A 17,175-nucleotide genomic window follows, 5' to 3' on the forward strand; every position below is an offset into this window, starting at 1 on the left:
TGTTCAATTACTATTTATGGTACATCCAAAGTTCTTTCTCTTTCTTCAGTAGAGCTTGGTCTACTGTATAGTGTTTTCCTGCTGGCCTTGTGCTACTAGAAGTGCTTGGTACAATCTTAAGCTAAAGCCACCTGGGCAGACATGCTACTCAGAGCAGTCTTGAGAACACACCTGGGAAGGACAGTGTCTCCTTCGATGAGACGTATCACAAAGATACATCGAGAAGTCAGCCATGCTAGAGGGTAGGAAAGTTCCCTAGTATGGACTCTAGGTAAGAAGAAATAGGGCAAAACTAACAGCTACAAATTAATTGACAGTATTCTAGTGTTTATAATCAAAAGCCCAGGTTTGCTTGTTGAAGGCTATAAAGTAAGAAAAACGACAAAGACCTAGAGAGAAGAAAACAAATTCAGACAGCACAGCCACTGGGACCGACTCTGAGCAGATACTCTTTACTGCTATCCTTTAATTTTTTTCTGTGGGAAGTAAAACAAGTCATGAAACAGGGTTTATAGTTTAAATTATAATGTAATTATACATATTTATAATTATAAATAATTAAAATTATTTTATATGTGACTATAATATATATTACATATAATATTATAAGGCATTACAGGCTACCATGATCATAACAGGAACTAAATCAATCAATCAATCAATCAATCTACTTCTATCTATCTATCTATCTATCTATCTATCTATCTATCTATCTATCTATCTATCCACTCCAGATGTGAACCCTACAACTAACTCCACAACCATGGACAACTTTGTGGGCTATTATTATTGAGCAACTCTCTATATTTAAAATGAAAAGAAGGGTTCCTATGATATTATATATAATTATATATAATTCTTAAGAGATAATAAACTTTTTCTTTAAAAAATTAAAATAGGAAAGAAACTTAAAAAAAAAAAGAAAAGAAAAACCTCCCAAATTATTCCTATTTATCCATTATGTATTTGGAGAAATGGTCTTAGAGGCTTACCTGCAGAAATTACAGGGAAGGCCTTCTGCCCATATTCTGCTTTGGAGAGTGTGCTTAGACTGGGTGAGTGACATACCTTAACAATTTCTTCCCCACTGACATGCCGCAACCGCCCTAATATGTCCATGATCCGGTCTGGGAAGGCCTTCCATTTCAGCAGAGCAAGGAGGTCCACTAGAAAGTAAGCCCCCAAAGGAGTTAACTTTATAAAGTTAAGCAAGGCCCAGACTCTTTCAGACAGACAGGGGGGTCTAGGAGACAGAACTAGGGGTGACAGAATCTGATAAGGTTTTCTAAGAGCTAAAAAAAAAAAAAGAAGACAATACATCTGTGCACCCTGGATGGGACCCCAAACTACACAACCATGGACAACTCTGTGGGTTACTATTGTTGAACAACTCCCTGTTTTGTCATGAAGCAGCAGCTTATCTCCTAGAACATAAAAGCCACGTGGAAGCAGCGACTGGAAGCAATGGAATGTACCTTGTAAGTGCCATTACCCACCATTTTGTGTGAGTTTGGTAGAAGAGAGTTGTGTAGAAATGAAGAAAGACTCTTTGGCGCTGCGCTGGAAGATGAGGCTGGAGGGGATATTAGGGCAGCCATTGTAGTCTTCTTTGCAGCAGGGCAGGCCCAGGTAGAGGGCATGGTTGTTAAATGTGCTATTCTCATCACACTGTAGGCAAAGAGAGAGAGCAGAGAGCACTTCCTAAGCACAAAATATGCAGAAACAAGGGAACTTCTGAGCTAATGTTTATTACTATCTCCCTAAGGTTGCAAGTTCTCTGAGTGCTTTCTGTTTATAAATTTCCCAGAACACAAAAGGATATGTGACCTCTGTCTTTAAGCAACACTGGTTAGCAGCTATGCTGTGCAACTGTGCACAGCATGATCTAAAATGGCAGGACGTGAAGCATATTAGTTAAAATGATAACGTCATACAAGAGTTGGTAATTGATTTCTCAGGCCTGCTGACATTGGCTGTGGGAGAAGGACCCATATACCTAGAGAGGGAAAGCCTGACCACAGCTGTCTCATTATCACTCACCAGTGTACTATGTCGAATCCTCTGGCCTGACCAATGAAAACCACATAAATGAGATTATACTTGAGAATGACCATGGTGGGCTGAGGAAAGGAGATGGGAGGAAGCCAGGTCCATACCTTATACACATAAAGCTCATGAATATCATCTGAGAGTGTGGTGCCATCATCACGCATCAGCGGAGAGAACGCAAAGCCAAAGAGTTTCTTTTCCCCTTTGTCCTTTGCTGCAAGCAGAGTCAATTATTAGAAATCCCCTTATGCTTGTCACTCACACTCTTTCAAACCTTAGAGATCTGATTTGCAGGAGAATGAGAAATATGCTGGTCTGCATTTCCATTTAATGTCTCAAGGCATTACAGGCTACATGACCACAGCAGAAAGTAAATTTCTGGTCTTCGTAAGACAGAAAAGCATTCCTTAAAGTAATTCAGTAAGTATGAAGGAAAATATCTCAAATAACATTGGACATTTTAGATACTAGATAAAGCCAGTATTATATCCCCAGGATGTTTTTACAAATTTTATTTATGTGTGTGTATGTGCAGGCACACGCACACTCCACATGTGTATGTGAGGCCAAAAGAGGTCATCAGATCTTTTGGAACTGGAGTTATAGGTGGTTGTGGATCATGTGATGTCAGCGCTGGAAACTGAATTCAGGTCCTTAAGAAGAGCAGATTGCTCTAACTGCTGAGCCATCTCTCTAAGCCACAAATCCCATGGTTTTGAACCACTGCTTTTATAGTCCAAGACAGACTCTGATGATACCCCATTTCTGTTTCCTCATGTTCATGTCCTAATTACAAAAATTCTCACAATTCTACTTCAGGAGTAGAGTTATATTTTTATCCTCAAGGGAATATGAAGGGAGGTTTTACTCACTGGAACAATGTCTGAACTCAAAGCGGAGATGGGAGCCCCGGAATCTGTCAATGGGAATAGGTAATTTGATAATTTCTCCCCAGCGAGGACTATTACTGTGGTAGAGAACAAAGGAGTGATAGGAACTCCTATTTGGCTCTCCTGAACCCAAACTGATACAGTCCTGGAAAAGAGGAAAATTAAGATGTTATATCCATAGAAGAAGCACCTAGCCCCACCCCAACCCCTCTACATATATAGCGAAGTGCAGCTGGTTCTTCATGCAGGTCCCTGAATCTGTTGCCTGCCTAGGAATCCTGTTCCTCAATCTGGGCCACCTTTTCTCAGTGGGAAAGGATAGGCCTAGTCCTACAATGACTTGATGAGCATGGCTTTCCTATGGGGGGGAGGGGTACCTCTCCTCGAGGAAAAGGGGATGGGGGATGAGGGGAGGATCTTTGTGAGGGGAAGAGGAGGGACTGGTATTAGGATGTAAAGTTAATAGTTTTTTTTTTTTTTAAAGAAGCACCTCAATTTCTCTCTGTCATTAGAATATTTTATTCTATATGAAGATTGTATTTTTGCACCTGACCAGGTGATAATATATTTGACCTAAATTCAGTACTTTCAGAAGTAGTGTATAGACAGTGTAATTATGCCAGGAATATTCACTTTGAGACCCATCATGGGCCACATGCATCCTAGGGTAGCTATGAATGATGCCCAGTACATTTGTAGATAACAACAAAATGTCAAAAGGCTAGGTATTCCTGGTGGCAGCTATAGCACTCCTTTTATCTTTGGCTCAGAGGTGACCACACAGCTGGAGGAGCTGGCTTGTGCATCTGCATCACCATGGAAAGTCTCATTCTTGCTGAGAAGGGCAGTAAGGAGTTCCATGAGAGAAGTCATCACTCAGGACACCTTATCAGACCAAGAAGGAATCCTAAGTTACAAGATAAAGACTGCTTCCTAATTTTCCTTAATGCCATGTTAATATAAGCTATTTTATGTTACCTATGTTAACTTTCCATAAGGCAAGATAGATCAGATTTAATTTGATGCTAGCCTTTAAACACTACTACAAAGATACAGATTTAGCACTGGTCTGCCCCTTGCCCTGCAAGGAATTCGGAGCAACAAAATTAAGGAGAGCTTCCTTTCCACACAAACATGAGTGGTTGATAGCTCTGCTTCTCTGGTACTTTCTTATGTAAGCAATGATCATGCCTATCTCAACATTAAGTTGAGTTTATTCTATGTTTTACAGTGATACACAAATCACCGTCTTATCTTTGTAAACATCCTCCTTTATTTCTGTCTGCTTTGGGAGATTATTTCAACTAATTTTGCCCTTTTCCTCTGTACAGTAAAGCTAATAATTCCTGTTCTGTCTCCCTCATGAGGTTTTCGCCATCACACCAAAGTGAGGCTTGTAAAAGGCTGATCTGATGAGTGCACTAGAAATGAATTGTAACTGTTGATCACCATGGTCTTTACCATGACAGGACTGAGGAAAAACAGACAACCTTAAAATTCAGCCCAAGGTTCCCATTTTCAATGAAGAATAGTAAAAAATCCATGTGAAGTATTACTGGAAATAAATTTCTAGAACTGAATCTGTTCTTTTCTGTTCTAAACCCGGCACCAAGAAGAGTATATCTAAATGCTATCCTCAATCAAATTACAATATAATGCTATCCCAAATAGAAAAAAGGCAAAGCAGGATCTAGCAACAGCCAGAAAAAAACAGGTATCTGTATGCTTAACAGAGTGGAGAACAGGTAACTGCAGGGCAGAGCTAAAGGGAATGGAGAACAGGTAACAGCAGGGCAGAGCTAAAGGGAATATGTCTAAAGCGTGGTTACAGGCATGCAGGTCAGACACTAGGAAGAATTAGTGTGAGGACTATATGACATTAAGAATCCTTTTCAAACCATGCTGTATATGTAGTTTTTCTATGGATGAAAAAAGAAGGCAGGGAAAAGGATATGGAGCAACTGAATTCAGCCTTGCCTAAAGGGGATAAACTTCAGGACAGAGACACTCCATGGAAACACAGCAGCTTTTACTCTAAGGTACTAACAAGCCTTACCTTCAAGATTTCTCCATCTGCATAAAGTACATACATGGTTACTTCAATATTCTTTTGTACACTCTTTCCCCCTCTTTCAAAGTCTCCCTTCTCCAGTGTTAGGTACAAATCATTGCGGATATCACCTGTTGAGGAGGGAAATGCAATGTGCTCGCGACCACAGACAGCACGGTGCCCCAGCTGCATGGAACATCAGGCTAGCATTTGGGTCCTCGGGGCATTCCAAGCTTGGTTAATAACAATGGACTGTCCACCAACACCAGTGCGGCAGTACTCAGGTTAGTTATGTATTCTCTAAGTTCTAAAGGTGTTCGCTACAGCTTACTTAGAGAATCTTAGCTCGGATTAATGGTGTTCACACTGCTCAGTCTCTACCCTCCAAGATGGCTGTAGTATAAGCCCCTCAAAGAAGGAAGATTCTAGAACTAATTTTAATGATGTCTGTCTTGCTAGTAGTCCCTTTTATTTCCCCTAAGAGATTCTTCTTTTATAGTTTTCTTTTTACAACTCTCAAAACTTCAGAGTCTGAATAAAGGACACACTACTTCTTTCTTGGAGATTTATCAAAATATGTTTGTTACCTGGAGTCACAATGAGAGAAACAAAATTTGGTTTTGGTTAGCAAGTGAGCATCTGGGTTTGGTCAGATGTAAGTGGCAGTGCCTGTCTTTCTTGGACCAACTATCTTCCCCCGGTCTGGCCTGGCCTATATGCACAGGTTCTTCTGAGTATTCCTGACTCTTCCTTCCACTCTTCAGGTCACCCTCCTAGTCTAGAGGTGCAATCTAACAATCACACTTATGGACACACACAGTTTTCAAAATAACTTGGCTTAAGTAAAGAAGAGCAGTCCATGATGAATATTTTTCAGGAACCTGAACTTTCTCTAGTATTGAAAGCCAGATTGTTACCTAAGGCTCTCATGAATGGAAAAAAATATCTGAGTTCATACATGAATATTGCAAATATGGAGAGGTTTGAGGACATCCATTTCTGTAATTTTATCAGACTTTTCTCTTTGGTTGGCTAGTCTGTGCTTTACATCCTGATGGACATACAGCACTGACCTGCTTCCTTTGTTCCAGCCTTTCCAGCACACCATTAATATTACAGAGGTGCATGGGGAAGGTGGGGAAGGCAGACAAAGAAAAGAACTCTAATTCACCAGTTTGTCATTGTCTGGAAACAAGCTGGATAGGATCAGTCCTGGATGTATTAAAAGCCCCCAACATTTAAATTCAAAGGTAACTGAGAAATTTCCTACTGACTATTGTTACTAGCAAGGAGTGAGTCAGAACTGATGACATGCACAACTTTTTGTAACGTAGAGTGCCTCCAACAAAGACTTCTAGTTGCATATTAGCTTTCTTATGACATTTAAGTAATAATTCAGTTTTAGAAACACCTTAGCATTAACTGATAAGATAATTTTAATGTCTAATCTAAAGACAAGGTGCTTGGTTTACCATGGTTTTCAGTTTCTGGAAGTTATTTTAGAGACAGTACACATGGCTTTTAAAAGCAATTATCTATTGGCTATTTAAAATATTCTTCTAAAACATACATACTTTCTGTATCTATGACTTTATGTGTAGGTCAACAATAAACCTACCCTTGGTATCAAAATATTTCAAACTTAGCAATAACAATACAGAATGATAACACAAAAGCAGGTCTTATCTTGCAGACTGTTAATGACAAAATTTAGCCTGTGTGGCTTATTTAATGAGCTCATAGTTTTTGAGCAGGACATTTTATGTGAAAGTGCTGGCAATTTTAAAATAGAGGGCTAAGGTAGATATTCCTTGCATTTTTTTTTACTCCTTTTGAAACAGAGTGCCTTTGTGATACCCTTCAAAAGTTTTTAATGCAAGTACTACCCTCTGAGGTACAGTTTGAAGCAGCTTGATTTAATCATGTCCTCGGTTGCTTTTTATTTAGAGAATAGATCTGCTAGACCAGAGATTATCTCAGAAAGGTAACAAACAGCCTTATGGGTTGTAATTTTGCAAATTATATCCCATTTTAAAAAATGACACTCTGTGAAGGTTAATGTTGCTAGAAGTTATGACAGGCTTCTTGTCAAAAGGTCTCAGTTGTATCACCAAACTCACCCTATCCACTAACTGTCCTGGAATTAGGAGAAAACCTAAAAGGCCAGTGTGAGCAGCCAAACTACACCTTCCAGGTACTCCCCGGGTTTCTCCCACTCTACAGCTGCTCCCAAATGAACACTGTATGTCCCCAAAACCCATCAGTAGAATCATGCATCAAGGTTAAGGCACTGTCTTAAGGGGAAAAAAATTAACACTCATTGACTGCAAGAAACTATTTTTCCAGGGAGGGAAGATGACAGGCACTTTGTATTGCAGATGGGCAAGACAGGGCTCGAATGCTAGTTTTGAAGGTTTGTATGCTAGTGCCTGACAGACTGTATTTTAATCACTTAGAAAACATGTTAAAAGACGGATTCTTAGCATCTACCCATTAGGATTATAGTGGGTCTTGTGTACATATAATTACAAAAATATCACTACGTGATTTTAATATTCCTCCTAGTTTATACCATGGTGGCTTGCTGAGAGGGCAGTGCTAAAGTTCTCTTAAGAGCAAAGGCCTGGGCAGCCCCTAGGCAGGCAGTTTGGAGAGAGCTGGGAAGGTGAGGTTTTTATGTACATGTGGCAGTGCAGAGAGCTGTCCTGCTAAAGGGCTGCCCTAATTTAGGAATAGAGCTGGGCATGCCCACCTCCCTTTGCTAGGCACTCTCTATTCTCTAATGATGGCAGAGGACTTCATATTTTATTTCTCTGAGGGTTTAATATAGTACATGGGTGCCATCCAACATTGTGTTTTGCCTGGAGATTAATTAGTTGGGTTCATTCTTGTAGGAGTGCCTCAGAATAAATTGTCTTCTCCTCTTTCACAGATCATATAATAGCCAGTGTCAGCTATTGGTATAGTAGCAGGTCAATGGACTAGTTACTTAACAGAAGGCAGCGGTAGGCAAGATTCCTATACAGATCTGATAGTATTTTAGGTATTGTGAGTCAGTTGTGTATTTTGTTTTCACAATCCTTTATTATGTTAAAGAATTCTGAGGTAGAAGGAGCTAGTTCAAGACCAATCTATATAATACAGAGGGATACTGTCTAATGGACAAATGCAAACATTTTTTTGGCCAGCAAGTGCACAAAAACAACAACAGCAACAACAACAAAACACTCCTGGCTGGATTTGGCTCAGGAGGTGTATGTGTGTGTATGTGTGTGTGTGTAACTTCTATATATTTAAAAATATCCAGATTCCTATGAACCTATAGAAATAATTTCTGGAAGTAAAGGTTTGAACTTGAAGCCTCACTATCATGATAGGAGTTGGTCTGAAATACTTCTTTAGGGTCCTTATATAGGAACAGTTCGGAGAAGGCAGACTGCTGTTCAGTCTCCAGAACCTTAGCAGGTAGGGGAGTACTCTGACAGCCTGGCCTCCCAAAATGTGCATCCCAGTGACTCTGAACCAACACTGCACATGGCACACTTGTTTCTTCTAGTAGTCTCCTTATTGATAACAGAATTTCTGTCTAGTTCAGACACCAGAACATTCTGACAACAAGATGATCTCTTGTTAAATACTAGAGCCTTGCTTGGGAGTTTGGGTTATATGTATCACATGGTTCTGGCCTATCTGCAATTGCATCCTGGTAGACATGATCCATGAGATCCATACAGATTTGGGTATATGAACTGGCTTATATTCTATACTATAAAGAGATATGGCCAAAGCATCATTTGTTAAAGACTAACCATAGTCCCATGAACACATCTATAGCAAATCAATCTAACACTGGACTTGTGGCTAATTCTTTCACAAAAGGCTTATTTGTATGTGTTTGCCCTTTTTATGAGCATGTCTTAGCATAACTAAAGAGAAAACATTTTTGCTTTTCTGACTGTGGCTCAGAATAAGAACTACTCATTTTCTTTGTAATTAGAGTAACATATCATGTCTATGTCTCATTTAAAAGTTCTTTCCTCTTTCTATACACTGTAGACTTGTTATTTTTAAATGCCCTCAGATCTTAATAAACACACAAAGAAATATATGGTGTTTTAGATTAGGCTGGCAGCTTCTCTTTTAGTTCTTGTCAGTTACCCAGGAAGATGAGACTGATGAAGGATTAATAATGTCCATGACACCCCACCCCAGGATTGCAACATTCCATGAAACAAATGGTGATGGGAACAAGGCAGGCAAAAAGCAGTCAGGACACACAAAATCAAGAACTTACACCCAACTATCTTCATCTCTGCATCACAAAGAAAGGGGCGAGAATGAGGGGGACAGCACAGAGAACAAGAAACAAGAACAATTAAGACAAACAGGAAAAGAGAAAGAAACATCACTTGTAGGTCAGTGATGAAACATGCACTTTTTATTAAGGATCAAAGAAAATGACAAGAGTGTATTTACAGCAAAAGGCAAAAATCAGAGGGCCCTTAAGAGGGCTGGTGAGTGTGCACAGCTGTTCTCTAATGTGCAAGTCCAGAGCAACCCAGGGACAACTCCTGTTGAACTTAGATCTGACTCAGCAGGAACAAACTACTCACACCCAATGCAGAGTACTTTCTAAGTTATGGTATACTTTCTCTTGAATTTAAATTTCATTTACTGTTATTGTGAGTGTGTATGCATGCATGATGTGTGTATGAGTATGGGTTTATGGGAGCTCTGATGTATGTGTAGAAGTCAGAGGACAACTTTCAGGAGCTAGTTCCATCGTGGGTTCTGGGCACCAAACTCAAGACTTATGCAGCAAGTACTTTTACTCCATGAACCATCTGGTCAGCCCTAAAACATGGTTCTTTCAAAAATCTTTTTTAATTTTTAAATGTGTTTGTGTATGTGTGTGTGTGTGTGTACATGCATGCACATATGTACCTTTATGTCTTTGAAACGCACATGAGAGAGTCAGATGCCCTGAAGCTGTAGTTACAGTACTTATGACCCATATAATATGAGAACTGGGAACTGAAACCCAGCCTTCTTCAAGAGCAGTGAATACCCTTAACTACTGAACCATCTCTCAGTCCTAAGACACAGTTCTTAAAGAGGTTCCCAAACCAGTACCACCATTACCTAAGAGCTGGTAAGAAATCAAACTACTAGGCCCTGACTCAAAAACTCATAAACAATTGAGGTGGCTACAATAATCTATTTTCCTAAGTCCTGCAAGTGATTCTGATTCACACTGACAGCAAAGAACCATTGCTTTGGGGGAAGAATTATTCTAGTTAGAACAATATACTAATGCATAAGTGGACTTTTATATTAAGATAGAAGACCAACTAGTTTGAAACTTCACCCATATCAACTAGAGACTAAAGACCCTTAGAAATTCAAGGCTTTAAACCACTGTAGTTCTCATAGAACCACAAAAGAACTCTGGAGTTCCACTAACCTCAGGACACAGGCTTTCTAGGAAAGATATAAGAGGCACACTGCTGCTGGCTAAAGTATGGTCTAGAGGAAGGGAACAGCAGCTTCTTCAACAGGATACTTGAAGCATGGTACAGTACATTTGCTGCCAGAAATCTCTGAGGCATTATTGTGACTAGATGCTGACCCATGAGTCCTGGGGAATGATATGAATATCTACTTGTTCCCCTGGAACATCTGTCCTAACCCAGTCTTTCCTACTCATCATCTTTTTAGAACACAGGGAAGGACTAAGGGTGTGCTATAGAGTCATTAGCTTTTATACTGGATAAAAATAATCTTGAAGAAAGGAGAAAACAAAAACTATTGTGATTATCCAATAAAAGGTTTTATGTGCTTAGTTTAAAATAAATGAAGAGATGACTTAGTTGGTACCACGATACTTGCACAAGCATGAGGGCCTAAATTCAGATCCCTAGTGCCATGTAAAAAGCCAGCCGCAGCAGCACGTGTCTGTAAGTCTGCTGTGGAGAGCATGGAGACACAAGTTTCCTGAGGCTTGCTTGCCAGCTGGCCTAGACAACTGGTGAGCTCCAGGTTCAGTGACAAGCCTTGTGTCAAAACAAGTGACAGAAAATACTTAGTGTCAACCTTTGGCTTCTATGTAAACATATATGTACACAGACATATGAAAACAAACTCACACACACACACACATGCGCGTGTGCTCTTGCAAGAACAAACTATGAGCTACATGTGGTAGGGCCAACCTGTAATAACACCCACCTGACGTGTATAAACTCTCATGGAAAGCAATGAAAAGATGTCAGAAAGACCATTTCAGAGATGACATGTGAGATACCTGGGCCAGAGTCTGGCTTAACTCCTCCGTGCAGCTCTATCTAGCATCATGTTTTGATAGGGCTCTATCTGGGCCAGCCCAACAGAAATAGACCTCTCCATATGAGTATCTGGTAGTTTCTGCCAAATGCTGGGTACTTTAAAAATAAGGATCACAGCTTACGAGTGATTCTAATTTTTCATTTACTATAATTTCTCAGACTTTAGTGTTGATAAGCTCACAGTTACTGACATAGTTTCTTTTCTGTTCTTGTGCCATGTGTCCATGTGTCAAGAAGATGAAGTTGCAACTTCTTGTAAGCTGGCCAGTACTGGGAAGCTGAGGGACTTTTGCAATCCAGGAATAATATTCTCTTAGAAGAAGAGTGCCCCAGTTTCAGAAGGAGGGGTGGCTAGGACTTATTACATTCCAAGGCTTTTCTTCCTACAGTCATTGTTCCCAAGATGGACCGACCACAATACATAAACACATGAGTGCACATACTCATGGGCACACAGACATGCACACATATGTACGCAAGTGTATACACATACATACACATGCAACTGCTTAAAAGAGAAGGACTCTACTTGCTACCTGAGCTATCTCCCAGGCTTTATGTACAATTTTGACTGGAGTTTATTTCTTTCCAGATTCTGGTTAGTTTTAATTCCAAAAGCTATTAGGAAATTAATGTCCAAATAGTCTACAAAAAAACTTAGAAGAAAGAAAGGACTTAAAGGACTCACATAATTCCACAGTTAGTACCTTGACATCTAATTCTGAAAGGTTGTTAGATCAATCTTGGTAAGCCTCTATTCTCCTTTCAAAACCATGGCTGCAAAGCTAGAGAGTGTCGTTTGAGCTTTTCTTTCCCTGATTATGGGGAATAGACAGGTCTGAAGACTGGGATCAGAAAAGTATAGGAGTATTCCAAAGGAATACTCACCTGTACAACAGACAGATGGAGGCCCTTCATAAGCATGGAGTCTCCTAGCACTTAGCAATAAACATAATTGATCTAGCTGGCCTAAATTTGCCATCCAAAGAGCCCCCTGTGTTCCTGAGCAGGAAATAAAGGCCGTGCACAGTAGCTTGCTCTGCACTCAGTGTCCATGGGGAGGCAATGAAGGCAACATAAAATAAATCTGGGCAAGATGGAGTAGCTGGAAGGCAGCAGAACCCACTTTGTGGGCCTTCTTTATGCTTAAGTCACATTCATCTTTGGGTGAATATTGGTGAATGTTTCTAACAAGAGGATTAGTGAAGAAGCAAGAAGAACTAACAGATGACATCTGGAGTAGTGACAATTCAGTCCGTCCTGACCTGGCTCGTCTCAGCAAAACAAGATTTGTACAAGGAATTAAAACTCAACTGAGGGTTGGTCTGCCTCTTCCAGATTGTATCCAGACAACCAGGAATTTGCCTGGTCAGAGATCCCTATGTCTTCACATCTTGATTATCGAACTCCCTGCCATCAATCACGACCCAGCCCTTTCCCGTCTAAGAGCTGCTTCAGCTCTAGCAGCCCATTTGGTTCTACCTCAGTCCACTCAGTAGACAACATGAGCCTAGTATTTATTACCTAGTAGAGCATACCCAAGAGGCAACGCATCCCCACTTTCTCCCCTGGACATCCATAGACACTGAGAAAAGGACCAGGCAGTAATATGTAGAGCACCTAAATCTGTGTATACTGTTTGTGTGATCTATTTTCTGCTACATTAAAATGTAAGTGTAATTCCTACATGAATGACAGTCTCTGATAGTGTAAGCACATATTTTGATAAATTACACCCCTTAAGCAGGAAATTCTTGTACAGTAATCCTCAGCTAGGGAATGTGATGGAAGACGTGGTTACAAAAACACATGTCTATGAAAAAATTTCATGTTGATACTATTATCACCAAAAATCCCCAAAGCCTATCTCTGAACTCTCTGTCACATTACACTGAGGAGCATGGTATGGGCTTCTGGTAAAGAATAAATGCTTATAAAACCCAGAGGTCTACTGCGGGAAACTACACTCATCTACCTGACTTGGGAGGCAGAGACTTAAATAGCTCACCTGAATGGCCTACCACCTGCTTAAGAAAGGAGCACTAAACTCCATCCTGTAAATGCACCTCCCTCCCCAATCCCCAAACAGTTCTTCCTACCTGGCATAATAACATCAGGAAATCCCAATTTTCTTGTAATTGCTAATCCTCTATTAAATATCATGGGATTTTCTCTCCGGATCTGTTCCATGTCACCACGAAAAAGCTGAAGGGAAATAATAAGACCTACAGGAACAAAACATTTTCTTATTCAGAACCACACATCTGCCCACTGCATGGTACTAAGAAAGACTGCAAGTTTGCTCTCCTTTCCATCACTCCTGCCACAGTGCTAGAGTTAGAACCTAAGATTACATGTTAAGCACATTATCATTAACCTACACCACTGCCCTGATAGTTTTCTTAGAAAAATAATCAAAGTAGAAAATATTACTTATTTTGAAGAAGCACAAATAGAAAGCTAAAAAAAATTAAGGCAATTTCAACATCACACAAAATTAGTCCACAGACAGACTAAAGTCACAGCACCCTTGCCTGGGTCTGCCAGCTCCCACACAATTCAGAACGCTGTGGATGAACTCTACAAGCTGTGCATTCATGAACTTAGACAAACTTCAAGGCCCTAGGTTTAACATCCAATGTTGTCAAATGATAATAATAAAACCATGAAAGAGGCTCTCAGGACTCACATACTATAGATTTAGAGAAATTAATTGGTCCTCAGTGAAGGTCTCAACTTTTGTAGTCTCTGCTATAGATCTCCTTTGAAAGCCTCCCACCTGGGAAGTATCTATCAAGAAAACCTGCCAGGCTTTGTGGAGGTTTTATACTGTCATATAAAACTGATTTTTAATTTCCAACAAGTGCTATAAAGATTAAAAGAGAAATTAGGTAAAAGAGGTTATAAAATAATTTGAAGGTCGAAACTCAGGAAAACACCATTCTACATAAATTAAAGTATATAATTACAACAGTATATAAAAGCTCTTGTGCTTTTAAGTACTAGTTTTAATTTAATATTCAACTTAGAAGACAATCCACAGTGTAAAATTTCACTGAGATTCATATATAAATTATTTAAACATAGGTTAAAAAGAAGGTAAAAGAAATGAAGTTGATTAAGATGAAAGCTGCTTTCAAAGACTTGCTTTCCAGTTCCAGACTCTTCACTAACTCATTACTGTCAGGCTTTCTTCATGATACTGACATTCAACAGGAACAGAAAGAAAATTGATACTGATATTTGTCTTTTTGTTAAAGAAAACAGACTTTGCAATGCAATAAACCTTAAAACACCCCCCCCCCCTGGACTGGAGTTCAAGTTGGCAAAGTGTATAGAATTTATTATTAAAAAGATCAAACTATTTTAATCAGCAGATGCTAAAAAGGTCATAAGTGACTACATAAAGAAATACTACTAGGAAATTCCTAGGAAGGAAACAATGTGGATAGGAAAAAAACTTTACACAGCACTGTCAATCAACACCAACCACTACAGTGGCTACAAATTAGCACATACAAATGTAACACAAAATATTCTAGCCAAAGAAATACATCACCATGGCTGGCACTGGGGGCAGAGTACTTGGTACTTGACTTTCGGATGATGTTCTCATGAATCTGGGTCCATTCACTCTCGTTGTTACATCTATAACAGAAGGACACATTTTATGGCTCATAAAAATTAGGATACAGAGCTAAACAGAGGAATCTCGAATGGCTGAGAAGCATTTAAAGAAATCTTCAATGTCTTTAGTCTTCAAGGAACTGCAAATCAAAACGATCCTGAGATTCCATCTTACACCCATCAGAATGGCTAAGATAAAAAAACTCAAAGCTACAGCATATGTTGGCAAGGATGTGGAGCAAAGGGAACAGTCCTTTAGTGCTGGTGAGAGTGCAAACGTGTACAACTACTCTGGAAATCATTCTGGCTGTTTCTCAGAAAACTGCAAATAGTTCTACCTGAAGACCCAGCTATACTGCTCCTGGCCATACACCTAAAAAATGTTCCACCATACTACAAGGACACATGGCCCACTATGTCTACAGCAGCTTTATTCATAATAGCTAGAAGCTGCAAACAACTCAGATGTCCTTCAGTTGAAGAATGGATACAGAAATTGTGGTTCATTTACACAGTGGAATATTATTTAGCTATTAAAAACAAGGACAACATAAGTGTTGCAGGCAAATGGATAAAACTAGAATATATTTTGAGTGGGGTAACTCAGACCCCAAAGGATATGCATGGTATGTCCTCATTGATAAGTGGGTATTAGTCATAAAATACAGTTACCATGCTCCACTCCACAGACCCAAAGGAGCTAAACAAGAAGGAAGGGCCAGGCGAGGATGTTTGAATCTCACTTAGGAGAATAAAATAGTCATAGGAAGCAGATGGAGGAAGGGATCTAGGTGGGAGAGGACAGGGGAATGGAATGGGAAGGTTACAGTATCAAAGTGGGGAAAGACAGGAGAGAGACCCAGAGAGTCAAGAGAATGAATGGAACTCTGCAGCTGGGGTGGGAGGCATTTTTAGGACATGCCAGAGACCTGGGATGGAGGAAGATCCCAGGAAATCAATGCAGGTGACCTTAGCTGAGACTCAAAGCAGTGGGAATATGGAATCTGAAGAGGCCATCTGCTATAGCCACTTAGTGAAGGAATAAGGACACCAACCCACCACAAAACTTTTAATCCAAAATTTGTCCTGCCTACAAAAAATGCAGGGACAAAGACAAAGCACAGATTGAGGGAAAGGGCAACCAATAATCTGACCAACTTGAGACTCATCCCATGGGCAAACACCAATCTCTGACACTATTAATGATACTGTTACATGTGCAAACAGGAGCCTAGGATAAATGTCCTTTGAGAAGTTCCACCCAGCAACTAACTAAACAGATGCAGAAAACCATAGCCAAACATTGTATAGAGCTCAGGGACTCTTATGGAAGGAAAAGGATTGATGGCCCTGAAGGGGATAGGAATTCCACAGGAAGACCAACAGAGTCAACTAACCTGGATCACTGGGGGTTCTCGAAGACTGAACCACCAAACAGCATACAAGCTGGACCTAGGCCCCCCACATGTATGTAGCAGATGCGTAGCTCGGTCTTCATGTGTGTCCCACAATAACTGGAGCAGGGGCTGTCCCTAAAGCTGTTGCTTGTCTGTGGAATCAATTCTCCTAACTAGGCTATCTTGTCTGCTGGCCTCAGTGGGAGAGGATAGCCCTGCAGAGACTTGATGTGCAAGGGTATGGAGGGTGGGGTGGGCACCCACTCAGAGGAGAAGGGGAGGGAGAAATGGGGGAAGCCACAATGTGAGATGGGCTCCAGGGGGCAGCAGTTGGTATGTAAATTGAATAAATAATTAATGAAAAAAAGAATTTAAATCATCTGGTCTGGTGGCTGAATGTGTACCAGTAAGTTTGAAGAGAAAAGGATTTCTTACTCTTATACAGAAACAAGTATATTTTATTTTTTTCAATTAGATAAGGCTCTTTTATGGTTAAGTATAGAAAATTGACACTTTTGACACTTTGGGAAAGAGTGGAAGCTAAAATGAACCCTTATATATGTATATAAGAATATGCATATCAATAGATAACATATATATACCCATATATAATTTGAAACTTTAAAATGAATGCTTGCTAAATGCACACACATAAACATTATATCATGTATACATACATGTGTGTGTGTGTGTGTGTGTGTGTGTGTGTGTATATATATATATTATATATAGTAAAATGAGTTCTTTGTAAAATGAGTTTTCTTTTCCAGCTCCGCACACGCGCGCACATATACACACACGGAGAGAGACACAGAAAG

General features: G+C 39.9%; 1 protein-coding gene across 12 annotated transcripts in view; it reads right to left on the bottom strand.

The window, feature by feature from the left end:
- The window catches only part of Dock3 (dedicator of cyto-kinesis 3), a 339,506-nt gene that overhangs the window by 99,074 nt on the left and 223,257 nt on the right, over positions 1-17,175 (bottom strand). For all 12 annotated transcript variants that reach the window (XR_001778834.2, XM_030244177.1, XM_011242872.2 and 9 more), the window contains 7 exons: positions 14,893-14,981; positions 13,433-13,558; positions 4,996-5,120; positions 2,922-3,084; positions 2,157-2,263; positions 1,497-1,668; positions 1,069-1,166 (listed from right to left, as the gene is read on the bottom strand). Coding sequence is in view for 11 of the 12 variants with exons in the window: in XM_030244177.1 (XP_030100037.1) it covers positions 1,069-1,166; positions 1,497-1,668; positions 2,157-2,263; positions 2,922-3,084; positions 4,996-5,120; positions 13,433-13,558; positions 14,893-14,981 (880 nt within the window). In the remaining variant the exon portion in view is untranslated. The remainder of the gene's footprint in view (positions 1-1,068; positions 1,167-1,496; positions 1,669-2,156; positions 2,264-2,921; positions 3,085-4,995; positions 5,121-13,432; positions 13,559-14,892; positions 14,982-17,175) is intronic.

This window comes from Mus musculus, chromosome 9 (genome assembly GCF_000001635.26).
Source record: "Mus musculus strain C57BL/6J chromosome 9, GRCm38.p6 C57BL/6J".
Taxonomy (NCBI): domain Eukaryota; kingdom Metazoa; phylum Chordata; class Mammalia; order Rodentia; family Muridae; genus Mus; species Mus musculus.